The sequence below is a fragment of the Symphalangus syndactylus genome, chromosome 11 (assembly GCF_028878055.3).
Source record: "Symphalangus syndactylus isolate Jambi chromosome 11, NHGRI_mSymSyn1-v2.1_pri, whole genome shotgun sequence".
NCBI classification, from domain to species: domain Eukaryota; kingdom Metazoa; phylum Chordata; class Mammalia; order Primates; family Hylobatidae; genus Symphalangus; species Symphalangus syndactylus.
The window spans coordinates 60,459,957-60,485,124 of NC_072433.2; the positions used below are offsets into that span (position 1 = coordinate 60,459,957).

Consider the following 25,168-nt stretch of genomic DNA (forward strand, 5'->3'; position numbering starts at 1 on the left):
CCTGACTTCAGGTGATCCACCCGCCTTGGCCTCCCAAAGTTGGACTTACAGGCGTGAGCCACATGTCCGGTTGCACCTGTGCATTTTGAGGGGACAGAGGCCCCAGAGCTTTCTGAAGATTCTCATTAGAGATTCTGGAAGGCTCTGAGTTCAGAGAGCTGCCTGCAACCCCAGTCCCTGGGAGGTGAGCTTGGAAGCCTGTCACGTGCCCATAGCATTAAGATTCAGCTAAAAGCTCTTTTCCACAGAGGCCTGAAGTGTGAGCATTGGAGGCCCCAGATCAAGGAGGATACCATCGAATCTCAGAAACAGGACTGGCTGAAACCTGGGGTGGGGCTGAGGTGGGTGTGGCATACCCCACACCTGGAGGCTGGGTCAGGAGGCCCAAGAGGAGCTCTGAGGCCTCAGTAGTGTTCCTGCCCATCCTCAGGCCTCCTTCCCACGTACTTCTGCCAGCTGAGCTCTCTGGAGGCTGTTAGGAGGGGACAGAATGGAGATTCCCTGCCTTTCTGGTTGTCCTAGAGACTGGGACAACACCGGATGCTTAGGCCCGGGGTTGGTTTGCCAAGAGCTGGGAGGCCAAGGAGGTGGGAATCTGTGGGTCAATTGCAAGAAGACCTAGACCTCCAGAGTTACCATTACCCTCATTCCGCCAGTCTCTCATATTAAAGGTCGTTAGGGAAAAAGAATATTTACAGGAAACACTTATATAACCTTGTGTTTCTTTTTCTTTCTTTTTTTTTTTTTTAGAGACAGTGTCTCATTGTGTCACCCAGACTGGAGCACAGTGGTGTGATCATGGCTCACTGTAGCCTCGACCTCCTGGACTCAAGTGATCCTTCCTCCTCAGCCTCCTGAGTAGTTGGGATTACAGGTGAGCACGACTGTATCTGGCTGGTTTTTGATTTTTTGTAGAGATGAGGTCTTGCTATGTGGCTCAGGCTGGTCTTGAACTCCTGGCCTCAAGTGATCCTCCTGCCTTAGCCTCCCAAAGTGCTGAGATTCCAGGCATGAGCCACCACGTCCGGCCTCATAGCCTTGTTCTAGGTGCTGCCATGAACCTACTCATTTACTCTTCTCAATGACCCTATGAAGAAGCTACGATTATTCCTGCGTCAGAGATGAGAAAACTGAGGCAACAGATGCCTGGGTGCCCACCCTGATCCCCTCATCGGGCTGGTGCAGCCACCCCCAGCTGCTAGGAGTGAGGTCCGGGAGGTTAGGAGACCCCTCGTCAACCTGTTGGAAATGACCCACAGCCAGTGACCAACTCACGGGGCACGCAGAAAGGCTGGTCCCCTCCTTCAAGGGAGGACCACTCTGGTTCAGTTTATGCTCCAGATCCTCCCACAGATCAAGCTGAGCCTAGACTTTACCAGAGACCACATCCTTGTTTAGCTTTTTCCTCCTTCCTTTTAAAATTTAATTTATTTTACTTTTTTCTAGAGGCAGAGTCTCACTATATTACCCAGGCTGGTCTTGAATTCCTGGTCTCGAACTCCTGGTCTCAAGCGATCCTCCCGTCTCTGCCTCACAAAGTGCTGGGACTACAGGGGTAAGCCACCCACCCACCACACCCAGCCTTTCCTTTTTCTTTTTCTTTTCCTATTTTCTCCTTTTCCTACATGTTCCAAATCCTCCTTCCTTATCCCACTTTCCCTGCAGACTTTTCCTAACACAATCCTCTCAATGCTTTGCGCGCTCTTCAATGCATTCCTGCCTCGGGCTCTGCCTCCAGGAAACAGGACCTAAAGACACCGAGGTGCAAAAAACTGTGCTAAAGACAGCCGGTAAGTGGCCAGGCAGGATTTGAACCCTGGCAGGCTGTGCTCCCAACCGTAACACACCACTGCCTCTCGGTGCCAGGGCCTGGCCAGGTGGGCTTGGGGTGGCTCTCACCGGTAGTTGCACGGCTCAGCTCCGAACAGGCAGGCCAGGATCATCTGCTCGCCGGGGTGGCTCATCTCCACCAGCTCCTGCTGTGGCACCTGTGCAAAGATGTTGGTGGCCTGTAGGAAGTACCACTCTGTCACTGCCTGGGTAGCGCTGGTGAAGTTCCGGAAGGTGCACTGTGTCCCATTGAGACTACACTGTGGAGGCCAAGAGGGTTTTTTGTGGGTGGCGTGGGAGCTGCTAGCAGGACCCCAGCCACTGCTCGAGGGCCCTAGCAGGGCAAGAGCTATGCTTTGCCAGCCGCCCTTCTGGCTGCAACTTGGTGGTGGGAAACGTTCACACTCATGCTCACACATGCTCAAGGGCTGCCGCCTCATACACAGCTGTGTGCTGATCACAAGATCCCCTCATCAGGCTGGTGCACCCACCCCCAGCTCCCGGGGGTGAGGCCTGGGAGGTTAGGAGACCCCTCAGCAACCTCTTGGAAGTGACCCACAGCCAGTGACCAACTCATGGGCATTCACAGAGGCTGGTCCCCTCCTTCAAGGGAGGGTGACTCAGTGGCTCAGTTTACAGCCACCAGCCTCAGTCCCACTCATACCATTATGCATGAGCAAAAACACACACATGGTCATGTGTGCAGAGGCATGCACAGAAGACGCCCTCTCTCTGACCTCCACAGCCTCATGTCACTGTAACACACGTCCATCCTAGCCCCGAACCCCATATGCATAGATTCACACAAGTGGCCGCAACACTTGTGCTCACACACACACACACATGCACAGTTCTGATTCCTTTTCCAGCCTCTGCCAGAGACTTCCAGATGCAGCTCCCCTGGAGGCCGTGAAGAACAAGAAGAAACTCAACACACAGGAAATGCTGCCTCTTATCTGTCCTGGGAAAGACACAGACCCAGTCACCCTGAGCCCACCACGGGGTGTAGAGCACCCTTCCATCTGGTCACATCCGGCTTCTCATGGCATCCAAGTCATCGCACAGACACGTGACAGACTTGGCCCTGGGACTCTGGCCTTGGCCACGAGGCTGCTGCTGGTTCTCCCTGCTGGAACCTGGGAGGCCGGATAGAGAAGCTTCCCCTGGCATTCTTGCACCACCCTTCCCAACACGCCTGGCCAGCCCACTCCTGGGGGCCTCCCTGCCTCCTCTTGGGGAGGTAATGGCAGCCCTTAATCCTTACCCTGTTCCGGGCTCTGTTCCCAGTGTCTTACATCTATAATCCCATTGAAGCTTCACAGTAATGCTAGGAGGTAAGTATCATTGTTATTCCCATCATCATGAAGAAATTGAGGCCCAGGAGGTTAAGGAAGGTGTGACCACAGCAGATCCCCCATATGACGGTTAGTTTGTGTGGAGAGGTGGGGACGAAGCAGTTGTGGAAGTCATAACACCATGAGTGTGAGCATCAAGGCAGTGGCTCCCCCTCTGGGGAGTGTATGGTCCCCTCCTGGATCCCCATCCAAGATTGATTATCAGAATCATCAGGGAGCCTGTTGTCAATACAGATGCCCGGGCCTGGGCCCAGAACTGCTCACTCAGATTCTCCAGGAGTGGGGCCTAGGGATGTGTATTGTGACAGAGCTCCCAGGAGATCCTGAGACATGGGCAGGGGACCTTCTCCCCACTTCTAGGCTTAAGAACTAATGGCATACCAGCCTCCCAGTGCAGGGCAGTTGTTTCTTGGCATGTGACTGTACTGCACAGCTGTGGCTTTTCACCTGCCCAATATTTATGTCCCTATCTTTTGATAACAAGACTTGGTTCCTCCCTCAGGGAACCACCTTCCCCCTTGCTCAGTCCATGTGGTCTCACAGAGGCTGACATCACTCCCAACTCCAGGGCACATGGCCCAGGACTGGCCAATCATGAGAGCCCCTGCTGTAGCCCACAGTGATTGGTTAGGGGTGAGCATGTGACTTAATGAGTCTTCTTAGGACTTTTGCTGGGACTATAGGGAAAGAGCTCTTTTTCTGGGACCACTGCTAAGCAAGGGCACTAAGGGGATCCCTCCACATGGAGAGATCTTGCCTGAGAGCGAAGTCGCCTGAGAGAAAAGTTGAACCAAGATGGAGAAAGATTCCTGATGGCCTCATTAGAATACCTGGATCCAGCCTTGCCTGAATGCAGTATACCTCTGGACTTCTTAGTTATGTGAGCCAATGAATCGCCTATTTTGCTTAAGCTAGTGTGAGCTGGATCACTTATACCAAAAGAGTCTTGACTAACATGCCAACAATTTCTATTTTTGAAAAATCTCTGCAAACAAGCAAAACAGGCTCTGGCTTCCATCTTGTCTTTCCCCCAGCGAGACTCAAATTACTACAGAAAAGAAATACCCATCAGCCTCCCTGGATGGGGCCCATTGCTTGATATGTGCCCAAGGACCACTTACTAGTCTCATGGCCATTTTGCACCCCTGGGCATTACAGATCTTTTCTGATGCTGAGCTGCTTGTTAAGCCATTGTGGTTATCTCCAAAGAGATCGAGGACTACGGGGTGTTGGGGGTTCCGTTCATCAATAAGGACCAGGGGTGTGTGGTTCCAGATGGAGGAGTTCAGGGTCCTATTGCTTAGCTCAGGAGCCAGGATCCTCTCCAGGACAGCTTCCATCAGCTCATCCAGGTCCTTCAGCAAATGCTTGATTTTGGAATACCTGGATGGGGAAAGGGCTGGTTAGGGGTGGGGAATGAATATCTGTAGAGCAGAGCAACTGAAATCTGGGACCCACTCCATAGTAGTCTGTTTTCACACTGCTATGAAGATACTACCTGAGATTGGGTAATTTATAAACAGAAGAGGTGTAATTGACTCACAGTTCCGCATGGCTGGAGAGAGGTCTCAGGAAACTTAACAGTCATGGTGGAAGGTGAAGGGGGAAGCAAAGCACGTCTTACATGGCAGCAGGAGAGAGAGAGAGAGAGAGAGAAGGAGAGAGAGAGAGGGAGACTGCCACTTTAAAAACATCAGATCTTGTGAGAACTCACTCACTATCATGAAAACAGCATGGAGGAAGCCTCCCCTATGATCTAATCACCCACACCAGGTCCCTCCCTCGACACATGGGGGTTACAATTCGATATGATATTTGGGTGGTGACACTGAGCCAAACCATATCACACTGTTACTCCAGCATGGCTGCCACTATGTATAAGAAGAACACCCCACCTAAGCACCCACCTCTCCATCCACCCATCCACACATCCATCCTTCCACCATCCATGCACTCATTCATTCACCAACTTTTAATGAGCACCTACTATGTGCCAGGCACTGTGCAAGGCACAGATGATACAGTAGCAAACAAGAGGGACCTGGTCTCTTTCCTTATGAAATTCACATTCGAGTGAGGAAAAATTGTAATGGCTCATGGTTATTGATAGCTTACCATGTGCCAGGTGCTAGGTGCTTTCCAGGTTTATTTACTGTTTGCCACAAGTCTGTTACCGTCCCCATATATAGATCAGGAAACTGAGGCTCCAGGAATTGGTATGATTTTGCAAGCTTACTCCACTGATAAAGGGCAGAGGTGAGCTTAGAATCTGGGTTTGGTGGGCTTCAGTGGGTATGTTTATGGAGGTTCTGAGATCTCCCTCCCAGGAAGGAGCAACTTTGGGAACAGGAGCCAGTTTCAGGAGAGAGAAAATGGATGTGACTGTGAGGCTGGCTCCAATGTCTTCCCTCAGCCCTGTGGAGCTCCCATGTTGGACATGGTGGCCAGTGAGAGATGGATCTATCAAGGAGTATCTCTGCCAGGCCCCGTGGGCGCCCGGGCCCTGCACCCCAGTCACTTCATATCCAATTTACCCAAGACCCTGCCTCAGAGTGGGGTCATTCAGGCCACAAGTGCCAACTCTGGATGGAGGACTTCCTGCAGGAGCATTAAATGCTGGACAGAGGCCAAGGTCCTGGTACAAACGTGTACAGCAGTGGGAGCTAACACTGGCCTTCGATGCCAGTTCCCTGACCATTAAATCTGTGTACACAGGAAGAGGAGGATCGGGGAGGGTGGCGTCTGTGCAGGTGGTGGTGTTATTACAGCCTAGATGTCCACAGCTTCTGGGAAGCTCGGTGGGTCACTGTATGGGCTCCAGGTTTGAATCCTAGCATGCCACTTAATAGCTTGGGCAACTTAACCTCCCTGAGGCTCTGTTCTCTCCTCTACAAAACAGGGGGATAAAAATAAGTACCCCAGAGAATCGTTGGGAAGATTCAGTGAGGTGCTGCTTCTAAAGTGCATGGATCAGTGCCCAGACAGAGTGCTATCGTTCCTATTATTATTAAAGGTTCTCTTGAGCAGCTCTAAGAACCCACCAAGGCAGGAAGAGCCCTATTAATAGAAAGAAGGGACTTTCTGATAATTGGGAAAGTAATCGCTGTGTGTCCCTTCCAGGACTTTTAAAAACAGAGATGCTGTCTCACCATGTTGTCCAGGCTGGCCTTGAACTCCTGGCTTCAAGTGATCCTTAAGCCTCGGCCTTCCAACATGCTCTGATTTCAAGCATGAGCCACTGTGCCTGTGCCCAGTCAGGACTTTTTTTTTCTTTTTCTTTTTTTGTTGTTGAGACAGGGTCTTGCTCTGTTGCCCAGGATAGAGTGCAGTGGCACGATCTTGGTTCACTGCAACCTCTACCTCCCGAGTTCAAGTGATTCTCCTGCCTCAGCCTCCTGAGTAGCTGGGATTACAGGCATGTGCCAGCATATCCGGCTAATTTTTGTATTTTTAGTAGAGATGGGTTTTCACCATGTTGGGCAGGCTGGTCTTGAACTCCTGACCTCAGGTGATCTGCCCGCTTTGGCCTCCCAAAATGCTGGGATTACAGGCGTGAGCCACTGTGCCCGGTCAGGACTGTCTTTTGGATAAAAATGTTTCTGTGACTCAGCCCTTCTTTCAGTTCCTTGAATGCACCAAGCTTCTCACCAGCTGCACCTGCTGTGTCCACCACTGGGGGCACTCTCTTCACTCTACGTGGCCAACTTCTACTCGTTCCTTAGGGCACTTTTAAAACATTTTTTGTTTTTGGACTGACTCCCTGCCTCTCCACAACCCTAACTAAGTTGGGTCTCCTCATGTGTCCCCTTCACAGGCCTTGCCATCAAGTGGCGAACAGGTAACCTAGAAGAATGGTTAAAAAGTAGCACCTCTGGGATCATGTTAGGCCTGGGTTCAAATCCCACAGTCGTCCACCGTGTGTCTCCAGGCAAGCTCACTTCTCTGAACCTCCATCTCCTCACCTGTAAACTGGGGCTGCGACAGGAGTTCCCAATCCTAGGGTGGTTGTGTGTATTAGAATGACACCAATTACCCAAAGAACACTGAGCACAGTGCCTGGCATATCATAAGCATTTGTTGAAGAGTTGTTTTATTTATTTATTTTTTAATTTTTGAGACAGGGTCTCGTTCTGTTGCCCAGGCTGGAGTGCAGTGATGCGATCTCAGCTCACTACAACCTCTGCCTCTCGGGGCCAAGCAGTTCTCGCGCCTCGGCCTCCTAAGTGGCTGAGATTATAGGCATCGTCTGTATTTTTAGTAGAGATGAGGTTTCATCATGTTGGCCAGACTGGTCTCAAACTCCTGACCTCAAGTGATCTGCCCACCTCGGCCTCTCAAAGTGCTGGGATTACAGGTGTGAGCCACGGTGCCCTGCCGAGTTGTTTTATTTTTATCATCATAATGATAATGAATTTGATATTTGTGGGGACAACTTTGTGGGGCCTGTTTTCTCTGGCAGGCTGTGAAGAGGATAGGGACTCTGTTTTGTTCACTGCTGTATTTGTGTTGCCTAGAACAGTGCCTGGCACATAGTAGGTGCTCCATAAACACGTGTGGAATCGATAAATGGGCACTGGCCTGCCTGAAGACAGAGGGTGCCCAAGGTTCTCTCTAAGCCTAGGAAACTTACGATTTTTTTTATTTTTAAGAGACAGGATCTGTTACCCAGGCTGGAGTGCAGTGGCATCTTCTTGTTTTTATTTTTAATTAATTATTTTTTCTTAGCCTTGACTTGAAAACTCAAGTGGCGCCTTCTCAGCCCACTGCAGCCTCGAGCTCCTGGGCTCAAGCAGTTCTCCCACCTCTGCTTCCTGAGCAGCTCAGACCACAGACATGTGCCACCATGTCTGGATAATTAAAAATATATATATATATTTTTAGAAGTGGGATCTTGCTATGTTGCCCAGGCTGTTCTCCAACTCCTGGCCTCAAGGGATCCTTCTGTCTTTGCCTCTCAAAGTGCTGTTATTACAGGCCGCCACACCTGGCCAAAAGTTTATGAAGTTTGAATCTTAGTTGCTGCAAAAGGATGAAAGCAAATGGAAAGACAGAGAGGAGAAGAAAGAGAAAGAAGGAAGGAAAGAAAGAAGAGAAAGAAGAAAGGGAAGAAAAAGGAAGGAAGGAAAAGTGATAAAGAGAGAAAGGAAGGAAGAAAGGGGAGACAGAAAGAGAAGGAGAGAAAGGAAAAGGAAGGAAAGGAAGGAAAGGAAAGGTAGAAGAGAAGAAAAGAGAGAAAGAGAACCGCCCGTCTGCTGAGGCCAGCTGTGCGCTCCGGGGCCACCTACTTGAAGGGGCTAGCATTGCAGATGGTGACGGCGGGGAAGTCCATGGTCTTGAAGCCTACGGAGAGGGAGACGCTGACCTCCCAGCTCAAGTATGTCCTGATGAAGATGCCCCACTGCCAGCAGACGAGGGCGGCGAAGAGCAGGGTGAGCAGAAACCACATGGCTTTCTTCTTGGGCCCCTCACAGATGATGCGCTTGGGGCCGTGGGTGTTGGTGTTGTCGCAGTACCACACCAGCAGCTCCTTGTACGTGTAGCCGGGGCCCTTCTGCAGCCGATGCAGGCCCTTCAGCAGGTACTTCTTCACGTGCATGGTGGCACCTGCAGAGAGGCATGGGGATGCACATCAGCTGGGACACCAGCCTTGCCTGCGAGGATGTCCCAGTCACATCCAGGAACTGGGCGGCGGTACGTCCCCATTCTTCCTCCCTCTTTACCTTCCTTCCTCCCTCCCTCCCTTTTTTCCTTCTTTTCTTCCTTCCTTTGGCTATCCATCATCATCCATCCATCCATCCATCCATCCATCCATCCATCCATCTAATCAACCAAAATGCATTTATTGAATGCCTACTATATGCCAGGCACTCAAATGGTCCTTCTGGACTCAATGAGCAAAATGCACAAGGTTTTTTGCCCTTTGGGAATTCATAACCTAGTGAACAAGTGACTTAAACACTCAACTCTGGTTCTCTGTGTGTAAAATGTGGTACAGCAAGTCCTCAAACCATGTCGTTTTGTTCAATGTTTCATTGTAACGTTGATGAGAAAAGAAAGTAGATTCCCAGCCAGGGCCACTGTCTATATGGAGTTTACATGTCCTCCCCATGATGTGTCTGCATGGTCCCAGGTGAGTGAGTGTGACTGTGTGTGAGTGCTCTGCAATGGAACATGTCTTGTCTAGGGTGGGTTCCCACCTGTGGCCTGAGCTGTGGAGACAGGCTCTGGCCACTGTGACCTTGAACTGAATAAGTGGGTAAATAATGATCTTACTTGTTTTTATTAATCTTTCTTTTTCTTTTTCTATTTTCAGATAGGGTCTCACTCTCTTACCCAGCCTGGAGTGCAGTGGCGCAATCATGGCTCACTGCAATCTCTACCTCCCAGGCTCAAGCAATCCTCCCACCTCAGCCTCCTAAGTAGCTGGGATTACAGGCATGCACACCACCATATCAGTGAATTTTTGTATTTTTAGTGGAGACGGGGTATCACCGTGTTGCCCAGGCTGGTCTCAAACTCCTGAGCTCAAGTGATCCACCCACCTCAGCATCCCAAAGTGCTGGCATTACAGGCGTGAACCACCGCACCCGGTCTTAATCTTTCTTAAATGTATGTATAGCTCATATTTATTTCAATGTTTAATATTAGAAGCATTTTGGTCTTTACTTAGAAATTTGGTGACTTTTTTTGTGACCAGAAATAGGCCGTAGGAGCTTAACTCTTGTTGATATCAATTAGCCTATGGTGAAATTGATTTCATTAGACATCGTTTAGCCTAGAGTTGCAGTTTCCAAGAACATATCAACAATGTTAAGTGAAGACTTACTGTAACAATTACATCTAACTTACAGGATTGCTGAGAGGGTGAAATTCGGCAATGCACAAAAAGTGCTATGTACTGAGCCTAGCACAGGCCAGGTCCTCAGTATGCCAGTTTCCATTGTCACTAGCTGTCAGTGGGTAAGAGAGATGTTAAGTGAAGAATCCATCAAAAATGCAGAGCTAAGAAACATGACAGGAAAGATTGGGACCCCATGCCCTGAGATGCTAGAGGCATTAAAGGGTGGTGGTTTAGAATAAGGGTTCTGTAACCAAATTTTCTGGCTTTTTGTTTGTTTGTTTGAGACAGGGTCTCACTCTATCACCCAGGCTGGAGTGCAGTGGCATGATCATGGCTCACTGCAGCCTCGAACTCCTGGGAAATGTCTGGCTTTGGCTCTCAGCACTGCTGCTTTCTAGCTGTGTGACTTTGAGCAAATCTCCTTCTCAGTCCCTCAGTTTCTCATCCATAAAATGGGGATAATTACAGCGTCCACCTGATAAGGGTGTCATGGAGGCTGGCTGCATGAAAATATGGAGAGGGCGGATTCATGCCTGGCACCGAAGAGTCAGCGATTTTTATTAGAAAACGGAGGCCTGACCAGGTCTGAGAGTCCTTGGAGAAGTGATGGAGGAGCTGAGGTTAAAGGATAGGAGAGGGGAGGGGAAGGGGGAAGGCTGAAGTGGGGAGGGAGCCTGCAGGGGTGGAGAGAGAGCCTGCAGGGGTGAGCAGGGCCAGGCCATGCAAGGGCTTGTGGACCGTGTTAAAGACTAGGGTTTCAATCCCAAGAGAACTGGAACCTTTGGAGGCATAAGGGTGTGATGCCATCAAAGCTGGGATTTGAAAAGGGCCTTCCAGCGAGGTGTGGTGGCTCACACTTGTAATCCTAGCACTTTGGGAGGCTGAGGCAGGAGGATCACCTGAGGTCAGGAGTTTGAGACTAGCCTGGCCAACATAGTGAAACCCTGTCTCTACTAAAAATACAAAAATTAGCTGGTGGCGGGCCCCTGTAATCCCAGCTACCTGGGAGGCTGAGGCAGGAGAACTGCTTTAGCCTGGGAGGTGGAGGTTGCAGTGAGCCGTGATTGCACTGAGCTGAGATCGCACCACTGCACTCCAGCCTGGATGACAGAGTGAGACTCTGTCTCAAAAAAAAAAAAAGAAAGAAAAGAAAAAAAGGGTGTTCCATGGATGTGAATTAGAATGGGGTGAGGTTGTGTCTGGAGCATTGAGGTTGGAGAGTATGGGTCATGGATGAGGAATGCCAGAGTTTTCTGAGACTGTTTCCCATATGCATGAGGGCGCAGGTTCTTGTGTTGTGAAGACCACCAGGTACTTGTTATGGCACATGAGAGTTTCTAGGGGCATTCCTGCTTCCCCCTCCCTTCTCTCTGGACACAGAGCAGGAACCTGCGGCAGGAGCATCCCAGCTCTATTCCTGGAGCCCCAGTTGTATTTCATCTTTAAGGTCCAGATCAAAGGCCACTTCCTCCATGAAGCTCTCCTGACTCCAGGCTGGACCCTCACCCCCTCTGAGAGCCTCTCCCTTCTGGGGACACCATGCTGGGCAGTGTGGTTCCTCTGTGCCCAGCATACTCTCCCCCTTGCTCTGAGGTTTCAGGTGAAGTTATCCCACTGTCCCTTTCATCTCAGTTAGTGTGAGTTGCCAGGCTCTCTCCTCTTAGCTCTGGGAGATGTGCACATGACTCAAACTGGAACATTAGGACTCAATTCTATTAGTTTATATTCGAATAACTGAAGGAGAGACCTCACTTTTAACTAAGCCTACTAAGCTGGTGGTATTTGGCAGCACAAATGGGAAGACTGCCTGAGAGTAAAGCCAATACAGAGGAAAGAAGAGGCACGAGATGGAGAAAAATTTCTGACATCGCCATTTGAACATCTGGATCCAGCCATGCCTGAAGCCATTCATTCCTGGCCTCATCAGATATGGAACTAATACATTTTCTTTCTTATTTATGCATATCCAAATTGGATGCCTGCCATTTGCACCCATAAGAAGCTTAACAGTAAAATAAATTGACCCTTGTTTTATCCTGTGTTCTAGTTTCTTGTGCCTGTGGCTTCTCCCAGGAGATCGCAAACCCCTTGAGGACAGCAGCTCTGTATCCCTGACAAAGCCCAGCACAGTGTCTGACACCCCACAGAATATCCAGATGTATAAGGTCAGACTTTCATGTCTAAACAGAGATGTTAAATCTGTCCAAGCATATTCACTCCTGATCCAATTATCTGACACAGTAACATCTCTCACCTTCCTTCCCCAGAAGGGGTCTTGGCCAAAGCATGAAGTGCTTTCTTCTCCAACTCTGTTCTCTCTCTCTCTCTCTCTCTCTCTCTCTCCCTCTCTCTCTCTCTCTTTCTCTCTCCTCTCTCTCAACAGGCTCTTGCTCTGTCGCCCAGGCTGGGGTGCAGTGGCACGATCTTGACTCACTGCAACCTCCACCTCCTGGGTTCAGGTGATCCTCCCACCTCAGCCACCTGAGTAGCTGGGACTACAGGCGCATGCCACCACGCCCAGCTAATTTTTGTATTTTCAGTAGAGACAAGGTTTTGCCATGTTGCCCAGGCTGGTCTCGAACTCCTGGGCTCAAGCGATCCACCCACATTGGCTTCCCAAAGTGCTTGGAGTATGGGTGTGAGCCACTGCACCCCACCTCCAACTCCATTCTTTGATAGGAATTAAACTCTATGTGCCTGCCCAGGCCATCATGGCTGTAAGAGGATGTTCATAGACTAACCCCACTCCCAACTTTCCCCAGAAGGTCTATTCCCTGCTCTGAAATAATAAAGTAATAACAGTTATTATAACAGCAACTACAAGAGCAACATCAAAGTACTAAATGTTTGCCATGACTCAAGCGTATGGGAAGAACCAGGGCTTCGTCTGCCTTATATAGTCTAGCACCCCAAAGCCGCATAGGTGAACATCACATTAGGTTCCAATAGGTAGTTGTAGAAGAAATAAAGGGCCTCTAGAATGTCTACCCTTTTCTATTCTCATGTAATTATTCTGATTTAGTCAAGGAGAAAGTCTCAGCTTGGTACCAACAGGTCTTTAACATCTCTCCAACCCTTCTAATCTCCAGGTTTAACAATGAGGCCTCAGGCTCAGACAACAGTATCTAGTTAGAACGGGTAACATTCTGTTTTCACTGGGCTTATTTTTAAGAGCCACCTTCCACTTATGGCAAGAGATACTGACTTTTGCTTTATGTTCATAAACGTGCTTAAGTAAAAAAAGGGAAATTGATTTAAAGAAAAATGTTTAAACAACAGTACTACATGTAGCAAAAGTTGTTACAATGGTAGGCAAATAGCAGAAGTGTGTTGAGTATTGGCTGAGCATCTAACTAGTCTGGCCCCTTGGGTTATTAGCCAAATAAAACTCAATAAGTGCTGCAAACAACTTTATGATGTTCTGGTCAGATTTCATCCCCACAGTGATAGATGGTCTGTGTTTGGAATGTATACACAGTTTATGGAGAAGGGATTGAATCAGTGTACAGCTTAACCCAATCCAAACAAGTAGAGACTGAGTCCATGTGTGCATGCAGAAAGAGACACCAATTGTCATGCTTCAGAGTCACAGACTGCTGACTGTACATTGGTCCTGAACTCATGGTAAATGTTCCTGGTAGCAAATGCAAAAACAATAAATGTGGAAAACTGTTTCAGCTTGCTCTTTCTTTCTTTCTTTCTTTCTTTGTTTTTCTTTCTTTCTTCTTCTTTCTTTCTTTCTTTCTTTCTTTCTTTCTTTCTTTCTTTCTTCTTTCCTTTCTTTCTTTTTCTTTCTTTTTCCTTCCTTCTTTCCTCCTTTCTTTCTTTCTTTCTTTCTTTCTTTCTTTCTTTCTTTCTTTCTTTCTTTCTTTCTTTCTTTCTTCTTCTTTTCTCTTCTTCTTCTTCTTCTCCTTCTCCTTCTCCTTCTCCTTCTCCTTCTTCTTCTTCTTCTTTTTTGGCAGTTTTGCTCTTGTTGCCCAGGCTGGAATGCAATGGCATGACCTCACCTCATCGCAACCTCCACCTCCCAGGTTCAAGCAATTCTCCTGCCTCAGCCTCCCGAGTAGCTAGGATTACAGGCACGCACCACCACGCCCGGCTAATTTTGTATGATTAGTAGTGACGGGGTTTATCCATGTTGGTCAGGCTGGTCTCGGTCTCCTGACCTGGTGATCTGCCCTCCTTGGCCTCCCAAAGCGCTGGGATTTCAGGCGTGAGCCACTGTGCCCAGCCGTGTTTTGGTTTTCTTACGAGACGGGTTTTCTTCTGTGCTTTCTTCTGAGTGTTTTATAGTTTTATTAGGTCTATGAACCATTTGAAGTTAGTTTTTGCATATAGTGTGGGGTAGGAGTTAAGATTCCCTTTAAAAAAATAAGGACAACTATTTGTTTTAGCGTTTTTTGTTTTGTGTTCCATTTAAAGTGCAGAATTCACTGGATTTTAGTATATTCACATTGTTCAACTATCATCACGATCAATTTTAAAACATCTTTATTTCCCCTAAAGAAAACTCCATGCCCATTAGGAGTTATTTCTCATTCCACTCTCCACCCTCCTCCTCCCCATCAGAAACCACTTATCTATTCTCTGTCTCTCTAGATTTGCCTGTTTTGGATGTTTCATATAAATCAAGCTTTTCTCTCCTGCGGCCTGCAGGCCATAGGCAGCCCAGGATGGCTTTGAATGTGGCCCAACAAAAATTCATAAACTTTCTTAAAACACTATGAGATTTTTTTTTTCTTAGCTCATCAGCTATTGTTAGTGTTAGTCCATTTTATAAGTGGCCTAAGACAATTCTTCTTCTTCCAGTGTGGTCCAGGGAAGCCAAAAGATTGGACAGCCCTAATAAAAATGGAATTGCAGTGGCTCATGCCTATAATTCCAGCAATTTGGGAGGGTGAGGTGGGCAGATCGCTTGAGATCAAGAGTTCAAGGCCAGCCTAGCCAACATGGTGAAACCCTGTCTCTAGTAAAAATACAAAATTAGCCGGGTGTGGTGGTATGTGCCTGTAATCCCTGCTACTTAGGAGGCTGAGGCAGGGGAATTGCTTGAGCCTGGGAGGCAGAGTTTGCAGTGAGCAGAGATTGTGCCACTGCACTCCAGCCTGGGTGACAAAAGTGAAACTCTGTCTCAACAAACAAACAAAAAGTGGAATTGCACAATATGTGGTCTTTTCTGACTGGCTTCTTTCACTTAAGTGTGTTTACAAGGTATGTTGCAGCACGTATCAGTGCTTCGTTTCTTTCTGTTGCTAAATAATATCCCATATTATGTTGAGACTACATTTTATTTATCCATTCATCAGTTGATGGACAGTTGGGTTGTTTTTACTTTTCGGCTGTTATGATAATACTGCTATGAATGATCATGTATAAGTTTTGTATAGAAATAGGTTTCATTTCTCTTGGTTATATATCCAGGAGTGGTCTCAAACTCCTGATCTGAGTCCGATGGTAATTCTGTGTCCAGAATTGGTGGGTTCTTGGTCTCACTGACTTCAAGAACGACGCCGCGGACCCTCGCGGTGAGTGTTACAGCTCTTAAGGTGGCGCATCTGGAGTTTTTTACTTCTGATGTTTGGATGTGTTCGGAGTTTCTTCCTTCTGGTGGGTTCGTGGTCTCGCTGGCTCAGGAGTGAAGCTGCAGACCTTCGCGGTGAGTGTTACAGCTCTTAAGGCGGCGCGTCTGGAGTTGATCGTTCCAGTGGGCTAGTGGGCTCGCTGGCTTCAGGAGTGAAGCTGCAGACCTTCGCGGTGAGTGTTACAGCTCATAAAAGCAGTGTGAACCCAAAGAGTGAGCAGTAGCAAGAGCGAAAGAACAAAGCTGCCACATTGTGGAAGGGTACCCCAGCAGATTGCCACTGCTGGCTGGGGCAGCCTGCTTTTATTTTCTTATCTGGCCCCACCCACATCCTGCTGATTGGTAGAGCTGAGTGGTCTGTTTTGACAGGGCGCTGATTGGTGCGTTTACAATCCCTGAGCTAGACACAGAGGTTCTCCACCTCCCCACCAGATTAGCTAGATACAGAGTGTGGACACAAAGGTTCTCCAAGGCCCCACCAGAATAGCTAGATACAGAGTGTCGATTAGTGCATTCACAAACCCTGAGCTAGACACAGGGTGCTGATTGGTGTATTTACAATCCCTGAGCTAGACATAAAGGTTCTCCACGTCCCCACCAGACTCAGGAGTCCAGCTGGCTTCACCCAGTGGATCCTGCACCGGGGCTGCAGGTGGAGCTGTCTGCCAGTCCCGTGCCATGTGCCCGCACTCCTCAGCCCTTGGGTAGTGGATGGGACTGGGCGCCGTGGAGCAGGGGGCAGCGCTCATCTGGGAGGCTCGGGCCGCACAGGAGCCCACGGAGGGGTGGGAGGCTCAGGCATGGCGGGCTGCAGGTCCCTGAGCCCTGCCCCGCGGGAAGGCAGCTAAGGCCCGGCGAGAAATCGAGCGCAGCGCCGGTGGGCTGGCACTGCTGGGGGACCCAGTACACCCTCCACAGCCGCTGGCCCAGGTGCTAAGCCCCTCATTGCCCAGGGCAGCAGGGCCTGCCGGCTGCTCCGAGTGCGGGGCCCACCAAGCCCATGCCCACCCGGAACTCCAGCTGGCCTGCAAGCGCCGGGCGCAGCCCGGGTTCCCACTCGCGCCTCTCCCTCCACACCTCCCTGCAAGCTGAGGGAGCCGGCTCTGGCCTTGGCTAGCCCAGAAAGGGGCTCCCACAGTGCAGTGGTGGGCTGAAGGGCTCCTCAAGTGCCGCCAAAGTAGGAGCCCAGGCAGAGGAGGCACCGAGAGCGAGCGAGGGCTGTGAAGACTGCCAGCACGCTGTTACCTCTCAAGTCTATGTTTAACCTTTTGAGGAACTGCAAGACTGTTTTCCAAAATGGCTGCACTACTTAACAATTTCACTCCGTGTATGAGAGTTCTAATCTCTCCACATCCTCTCCAAAACTTATTATCCATTTAAAAAAATTATTACAGCTACCTTAGTGGGGTGTGAAGTGATATCTTAGGTTGGTTTCAATTTGCGTTTTCCTAATAGCTATGATGTTGAACTTCTTCTCATAGGCTTATATATTGGCCATTAGATCCATTATATGGCCACTATATCTTCTTTGGAGAAATGTCTATTAAGATCTTTCATCATTTTTTAACTGGGCTATTTATCTTTTTATTACTGAGTTGCAAGAGTTATTTATATATTCTGTACACAAGTCCCTTAACAGGCAGGACTTGGAAACATTGTCTTTCCTTCTCTGTGTATTGTCTTTTTACTTTCTTGATGGTGTCCTTTGAAGAACAAAAATTTTTAAGTTTGATGATGCCAAATTTGTCTGTATTTCTTTTTTGTGTGTGTGCTTTGGTTTCATATCTAAGACTCTATTGCCTAATCCAAGGTCCTGAAGATTTGTTTCTATGCCTTACTCTAAGGACTTTATAGTTCCAGCTCTTATATTTAGGTCTTTGATTCATTTTGAATTAAGGTACGTATGTAGTGTGAGATAGGAATCCAACTTCGTTGTTTTTCATGTAGATATCCACTTGTCCCAGCACCCAGACTATTCTTTCTCCCATTTAATTGTCTTGGCACCTTGTCTGATTTTTTAGCATTTGAGTGAAAAGAAAGCTTAAATAAATGGAGAACTATTCCATGCTCATGGATTAGAAGACTCAATATTGTTAATATGTCAATTAACCTCTAGAGTCAACTCACTCCTAATCCCTAGAGTCTACTCAATTTCAACCAAAATCCCAGCAGAATTTTTGTAGAAATTGACAAACTGATTCTAAAATGTATATGGAAAAACAAAAGAACTAAAACAGCAAAAACAAAACAAAATCAGACACACGTGCATGTGTACACACATGCACACACACACACACGTCAAAACAAAATTTTAAAAAACTTATGAAAAATAAAAAGGTGAAAGACATTTCTATGTGATATCAACACTTACTGTAAGTTGCAATTATCAGGACAGTGTGGTATTGGTGTAATGATAGATCTACTGATCACTGGATTAAGGAGCTCTGATAGACCTACAAATTTGCCAAGGTAATTCAACGAAGAAAGTGTAGTCTTGGCCGGGCATGGTGGCTCACACCTGTAATTCTAGTTCTTTGGGCCGACAAAGTACTAGGATCACTTGAGCCCAGGAGTTTGAGACCAGCCTGGACAACGCAGTGACAATCTGTCTCTATTTAAAAGAAGATTAAAGCGTAAAAAAATAAAAAAAAAGTGTAATTTTTTTCAACAACAAGTGCTGAAACAAATAGTTGTCCATATATTTTTAAAGGGAATCTTAACTCCTACCCCACACTATATGCAAAAACTAACTTCAAATGGTTCATAGACCTAATAAAACTATAAAACACCCAGAAGAAAGCATAGAAGAAAATCTCTGTAACCTTAGGATATGCAAAGATCTTCAGATAGGACACTAAAATCATGAATCATAAAAAACTTATAAATTATACTTTATTAGAATTAAAATCTTCTACTTTTCAAAAGACATGTTTGAGAAAATGAGAGAGCAAGCTCCTGGGAGAAAATACTTGGAATACATATGTCTGACAAAGAATTTCTATGCAGAATATATAAAGAACTCTTACAACTAAATAATAAGACAAACAGTTCAACAAAAAATGGGCCAATGATTTGAATAGACACCATAAAAGAGGAAATATGAATGGCCCATAAGCATGCGAAAAAATGCTCACCATCATTAGTCACCGGAGAAATGCAGATCAAAACCACAGTGAGCTATCTCTTCACACCCACTAAAAGGACTCATAGTATCTAGTGTTGGTGAGGATGTGTAGCAACTGGAATTCTCCTACACAGTTGGTTGGAATGCAAAATCGTACAGTCACTTTGGAAGGCAGTTTGATATAGTTTCTTATAAAGTTGCCAGGCACGGTGGCTCACACCTGTAATCCCAGCACTTTGGGAGGTCAAGGTGGGTGGATCACGTGAGGTCAGGAGTTTGAGACTCCGTGGCCAACATGGTGAAACCCTGTCTCTACTAAAAATACAAAAAAATTAGCTGGGAGTGGTGCCACATGCCTGTAATCCCAGCTACTTTGGAGGCTGAGACAGGAGAATCGCTTGAACCCAGGAAGTGGAGGTTGCAATGAGCCGAGATCGTGCCATTGCACTCCAGCCTGGGTGACAGAGTGAGACTCCATCTCAAAAAAAAAAAAAATAATAAAAATAAAGTTAAGGAGGCCAGGTGCAGTGGCTCATGCCTGTAATCCCAGCACTTTGGGAGGCCAAGCCAGGAGGATTGCTTGAGCCCGGGAGTTTGAGGCCAGCCTTGGTAACATAGTAAGACCCTGTCTCCGTATTTAAAAAAAAAAAAGGTAAATATGACCCAGCAATTCCACTTTTACTTATCCAAGAGAAAAACATACATTTACACACAGACTTGTACATATATGTTCACTTATTCATAATAGCCCCCACCTAGAAGCAATCCACATGTCCACCAACAGGGGAAGAAATAAATAAATTACAGCATATCCATAATGGGATTCCATTCAACAATAAAAAGGAACCAACTATTGATAGATAAAACATGGACATATATAAAAAATATTATGCTGAGTAAAAAGCTAAACATGTAAGAATACATACTATAGAATTCCATTATATGAACCCCTAGAAAATGTGAATTAATCTATTGTGACAGAAAGCAGATCAGTAAGTATCTGGGCCTTGGATGAGTAGTGGATTGACTAAAAGTTGTTCAGGGAGCCTTTTGGAGACAATGAAAATATTCTAGATCTTGAATGGGATGGTGGTTCATTAAATGCATACACTTGTGAAAACTCATCAAACAATATGCTTAAAATGGATGCATTCTATTATACGTAAATTGTGTCTCAATAAAGTTTTAACAAAAGACTTTAATCCATTGCCTTTTCAAAATGATGAGATTTCACATTTTTTTAAAACATGGATTTTCTTCATCTTTTGAAAAGTCAGAAAGATGTGACAGTTGTCCCCGCATGACCATGTTCTGCTAGATTTGACTAGCAGCTGCTCTCCTTGGATGGTCAATGTGTTCCCAGTTCACCCCAATTCTTCCCATTCCATGCTGTCTTATACCCAGCCCTCTTTACTCATTTTCATTAGCTGCTCTGGCTCATGTGGACATCTGACTTTGTGACTTCTGCAAATTGCAGGTCAGATGCTTTCATTAAAATCCCCTGTACTTATTTTTGTAGCAAAACCTCAATTATCCAAGATTACTGGGGAATATCGTTTCTGGTAGCTGGATTTTTAAAGTTAATTGAAGGTTAACCTGAAAGTGGATTTGACTCTGATTATTGAAAAATCTTGCATGTTTCTGCCTCTGCAAGGGCAACCAGAGGACATGACTGACTCTTTATTCTCAAGCACCTGGCCAGGTGTAAGAGCCACAGGTGAGGTTTAGTGGCCAGGCCAGAAAAAGTGAAGAAGAGTTTTAGGGGAGCTGCCAGGATCTCTAGATAAGCCAAGGCATACCTTGGACACAATTTCTATTTATAAATTCAAATATTATGTGCATTCCCAGCACCAAGATTTTGGTCTCTAAATACCATTTTTGACTAAAAGAACCAGGGCTTCTTAGAAAAATGGTTGCTGCCAGCTTTGGTGCAGGAAATGTAATAAATGAGCCTTTCTTTTTTGTTGTTGTTTTTTTTTTGACACAGGGTCTCACTCTGTCATCCAGGTTGAAGTGCAGTGGCACCATCTCAGCTCACTGCAGCCTCAATCTTCTGGACTCCAGTGATCCTCCCACCTCAGTGTCCTAAGTAGCTGGGACTACAGGTGCGTGCCACCCGGCTAATTTTCGTTACCTTTTTTTTTTTTTTTGGTAAAAATGGGGTTTTGCCATGTTGCTCAGCTGGTCTTGAACTCCTGGGTTCAAGTGATCCTCCTGCTTTGGCCTCCCAAAGTGCTGAGATTGCAGGTATGAGCCACTGTGCCTGGCCTATATGTTTTTAAATGTTTAAATATTAACCATCTGGTACTTTAAAGAAGTTTGCTAATCTCTGATTTACTATGTCATATATATTTGCACTAAATAAGAAGAAACCTGGGGCCAAGCACGGTGGCTCAAGCCTGTAATCACAGCACTTTGGGAGGCTGAGGTGGATGGATCACCTGAGGTCAGGAATTCAAGACCAGCCTGGTCAACATGGTGAAACCCTGTCTCTACTAAAAATACAAAAATTAGCTGGGCATGGTGACGGGTGCCTATAATTCCAGCTACTCGGGAGGCTGAGGCAGGAGAATTGCTTGAACCCGGTAGGGAGGTGGTAAGCCGAGATCACAGCATTGCACTCCAGCCTGGACAACAAGAGTGAAACTCCATCAAAAAAAAAAAAAAAAAAAAAAAAAGAAAGAAAGAAAGAAAGAGAGAGAGAGAGAGAAAGAAAGAAAGAAAGAAACCAAGAAACCTGGCCACTCCTGGTAGCTCATGCCTACAATCCCAGCACTCTGGGGGACTGAAGCAGGAGGATCACTGGAGTCTGGGAGTTTGAAACCAGCCCAGGTAACATATTGAAAGCCTCACCTCTACAAAAAACTTACAAAATTAGCCGAATGTGGTGGCATATTCCTGTGGTCTTAGCTACTGGGGAGGCTGAGATGGGAGGATTGCTTGAGCCCAGGAGTTGGAGGTTGCAATGAGCTATGATTGTATCATTGCAAGCCTAGCCTGGGTGACACAGCAAGACACTGCCTAAAAGTAAATAAATAAGTAGTAAAAAGAAATATTTCAAATCAGTATTTCATATAAATATTTATAAGCTTAATTTTGTTATTTCCGTCTAACTACCTGCTAATTCAATGTTTTCCTAAGCATTGATCATTTGTATGCCACTTTTGCAATTTTTGCTAAATCTGTGTAGCACTTGTATCATTATTTACTTACTAGATAATGCCACATCATCTCACTTTTTTATTTTTGGCTAAAATAAACTCAACTTCCTCCTAGGCACTACTATGAATACAAAGCAATATTACACCTATGAAATAACAGGTTTGATGTGCTGAGCCATTTTTTCCTAATACACATGAACATACTTTCTTAACTATTCAGAAAAAGGTTCCTCTGAGAATCATTTAAAAAAAATCATCTTGGCCAGGCATGGTGGCTCACGCCTGTAATCCCAGCACTTTGGGAGGCTGAGGTGGGCAGATCATGAGGTCAAGAAATCGAGACCATCCTGGCCAACATGGTGAAACCCTGTCTCTACTAAAAATACAAGAATTAGCTGGGCATGGTGGCACACATCTGTGGTCTCAGCTACTCAGGAGGCTGAGGCAGGAGAATTGCTTGAACCCGGGACGGGGAGGCTGCAGTGAGCCGAGATCGTGCCCCTGCACTCCAGCCTGGCGACAGAGCGAGACTCCGTCTCAAAAAAAAAAAAAAATCATCTTGCTTACCACTCTTTGGGAAATGCCTTGTTAATTGTCTTTCACGGGCTGAAGCATGTACTGGTCCAAGGACATATGCTCTCTTCCAAGGCATTTCCTGGTGTGGCTTCATGCCGTCCTTTTAAGTATGTTGCAGTGGGCATAATTATGCCCATTACACAGAGAATTTAGAGCACAGAGGGACTCAGAGGGACTTACCCACAGTCATGGTGAGTCAAAGGGCAGGTCTGAAAATAGAAACCAGATTGCCTGGCTTCCGGCCACCTCTCACCTACTAGCTCAGATGGGACACCTGACATCTTGCACCTGTTCTGGTGGGTGTTGGGGAAATCTTCAGTGGAGCCATGCAGCTGCCCGCGTCCTCTGTGTGCACCTATGAACCTCCTTTGCCCAAGGCTGTGGTTCCCCGACATCTAGGGGTGCTCCCAGAAAGCCAAACACAGCATGACTAATGGAGACAATAGGAAAAGTGGCTTCCTCCACAGCCCTCTAAGATAAAGGTCTTATTTGAGCTAATCAGAGACAGTGAATGTTGTCAACATATACAGTTAAGTGAGAACAAAGAAAGGGTAGAACAGCATATGAAGCCCACATGCCTTTATGTTAAAAAAAAAAAATACAGGCTGGGCACGGTGGCTCACACCTATAATCCCAGCACTTTGGGAGGCTGAGGCAGGTGGATTACCTGAGGTCAGGAGTTCAAGACTAGTCTGGCCAACATGGCAAACCCTGTCTCTACTAAAAATACAAATATTAGCTGGGCATGGTGGCACACACCTGTAATCCCAGCTATTGGGAGGCTGAGGCAGGAGAATCGCTTGAACCTGGGAGGCAGAGGTTGCAGTGAGCCAAGCCTGCCCTCCGGCCTGGGCGACAGAGAGAAACTCCATCTAAAAAAAAAAAAAGAAAATACAGGCTGGCACGGTGGCTCACTCCTATAATCCCAGCACTTTGGGAGGCTGAGGCAGGAGGATCTTTGAGCCCACGAGTTTGAGGCCAGCTTAGGCAACATAGAGGTATTTCCTTGTGTCTGTGCAGTCCTTCTACCAGGTCACACAAAAAAGTGGTAATATGAGTTGCCCTCAAGAAAGGAACTGAGTGGCTGGGGGAACAGGCAGAAAAGGAGATATAAAAAAATTATTTACTCCTTTTGCACCTTTTGAATTTTGCAGCATATCAATGTTTATTCAGTCAGCAAATATTGATTAATCATCCATTGTGAACTCCGCACTGTTCTAGGTGCTGGACATTCATCAGTGAACAAAACAGTCAGGCAATGAATCTCTGCCTTCGTGTAGCTTACATGTCCACAGGAAAGAGAAAAAAAATATTGAGAAGAGCAATTAAAATTTAAAATGTGGACTGATTGGAGTTAGAGCCAAAAAATTTGTGTAGCAGTGATTAGATTTGCAAAGATGAAACTGTTCCATAATACTAAGTATGGGCCAAGCTCTGGGGAAAAAAACATATTTATGTGCCCATGGGGTTGAAACTGGTGCAGTCATTTGGACAGCAATCTGGCAGTCCCTGCTACATTTAAAATGCGACAGTCCATGACCCCACAGTTCTATTTCATGTAGTAAGTGTGCTTTGGTGCATTGGTGCAATGCACACACGTGTGCACAGTTTAAGGATGTTGATTGCAACACTGTAATACTCTCAAATGGGAAACAGCTTGACCACTTAGAATGCAGAGGGGTGAATGGGGTGCCAACAGCTTTACCACAAGAACTGTGGATGCAAAGCAAGGAAGAACAGCTGCTGCAGGTTAAGGCAGGACTAGGGCAGTCCGGATGGGTGTGCCTCAGGGTTTCAGGTGAGCTGAGGTGTCGATGTTCTAGACCTCTGGGTGGCTGGAGCATCTCTGTCCCCCACTGCCTGCCCTCCACTGCCGTTGGTCACGTGTTACCTTGTCTCTTTACTGTAGCGTGAATTCTGTGCGTACAGTATGCACATATATACTCCATGACTTGAAAAAGGCTGGAAAGCACTGGTTTAGAAACACTTTATCATTCATTCCAGCCCTGAAAGGCCAAGAATTTACAGCAATGTCATGCTGATGTCAACTCTGAGTTCTCCGGGGTGGGTCATGGGAGGTTCACTGTAAGGCAGTGTTGAGGCGGTAGCCACACTCCCACACCACATGGAGATGTCCTCTGGGGTTGCTGTCCCATGTGTTGGGTGGTGTCTGGGGGATGTGGCTGTCCACCCTGTTGGGGACATGTTGGTAGCTGTCCCATGGTTTCATTCCATGGTGTGGCAATGGCAGAGTCACCCTCTCATTCTATGGGGCAGGGAGCACCCTTACGTGGTGATGAGTCATTCCCATCCACGTCACAGGCAAGCACAGCACATCTGCGTGTTAAGGACCTGGATGTGACTAACATTCCCATTCAAGGGCAGACAGGGTAGGGTTTGGGAGTTAGGCCCCAGTTAGGGTCTGGTTCTGCCATCTCCTTAAGGAAGGGGCTCAGTCCATGACATAAATAGGTTGGTCTCTCTGAGTCTTTATTTTTAAATTTTAACATAATTTAATTTTTAAATTAGAGATGGGGTCTTGCTGTATTGCCCAGGCTGGTCTCAAACTCCTGAGCTCAAGCAATGCCCCCACCTTGGCCTCCCAAAGTGCTGGGATTACAAGTGTGAGCCATTGCATCCAGCCATGAGCCTTAATTTTATCATCTGCAAATGGGAATAATAGTACCTGTGCCTTCTAGG

The 25,168-nt window shown here is 46.8% G+C and overlaps 1 protein-coding gene across 2 annotated transcripts in view; it reads right to left on the reverse strand.

Annotated features, from left to right (window-relative positions):
- SCNN1B (sodium channel epithelial 1 subunit beta) overlaps positions 1-25,168 on the reverse strand; it is an 86,644-nt gene that overhangs the window by 24,524 nt on the left and 36,952 nt on the right. For both annotated transcript variants that reach the window (XM_055232752.1, XM_055232751.1), the window contains exons 2-4: positions 8,471-8,789; positions 4,307-4,568; positions 1,900-2,090 (exon numbers count right to left, since the gene is read on the reverse strand). In XM_055232752.1, coding sequence (XP_055088727.1) covers positions 1,900-2,090; positions 4,307-4,568; positions 8,471-8,781 — 764 coding nt within the window. In that variant the 5' untranslated portion in view covers positions 8,782-8,789. The remainder of the gene's footprint in view (positions 1-1,899; positions 2,091-4,306; positions 4,569-8,470; positions 8,790-25,168) is intronic.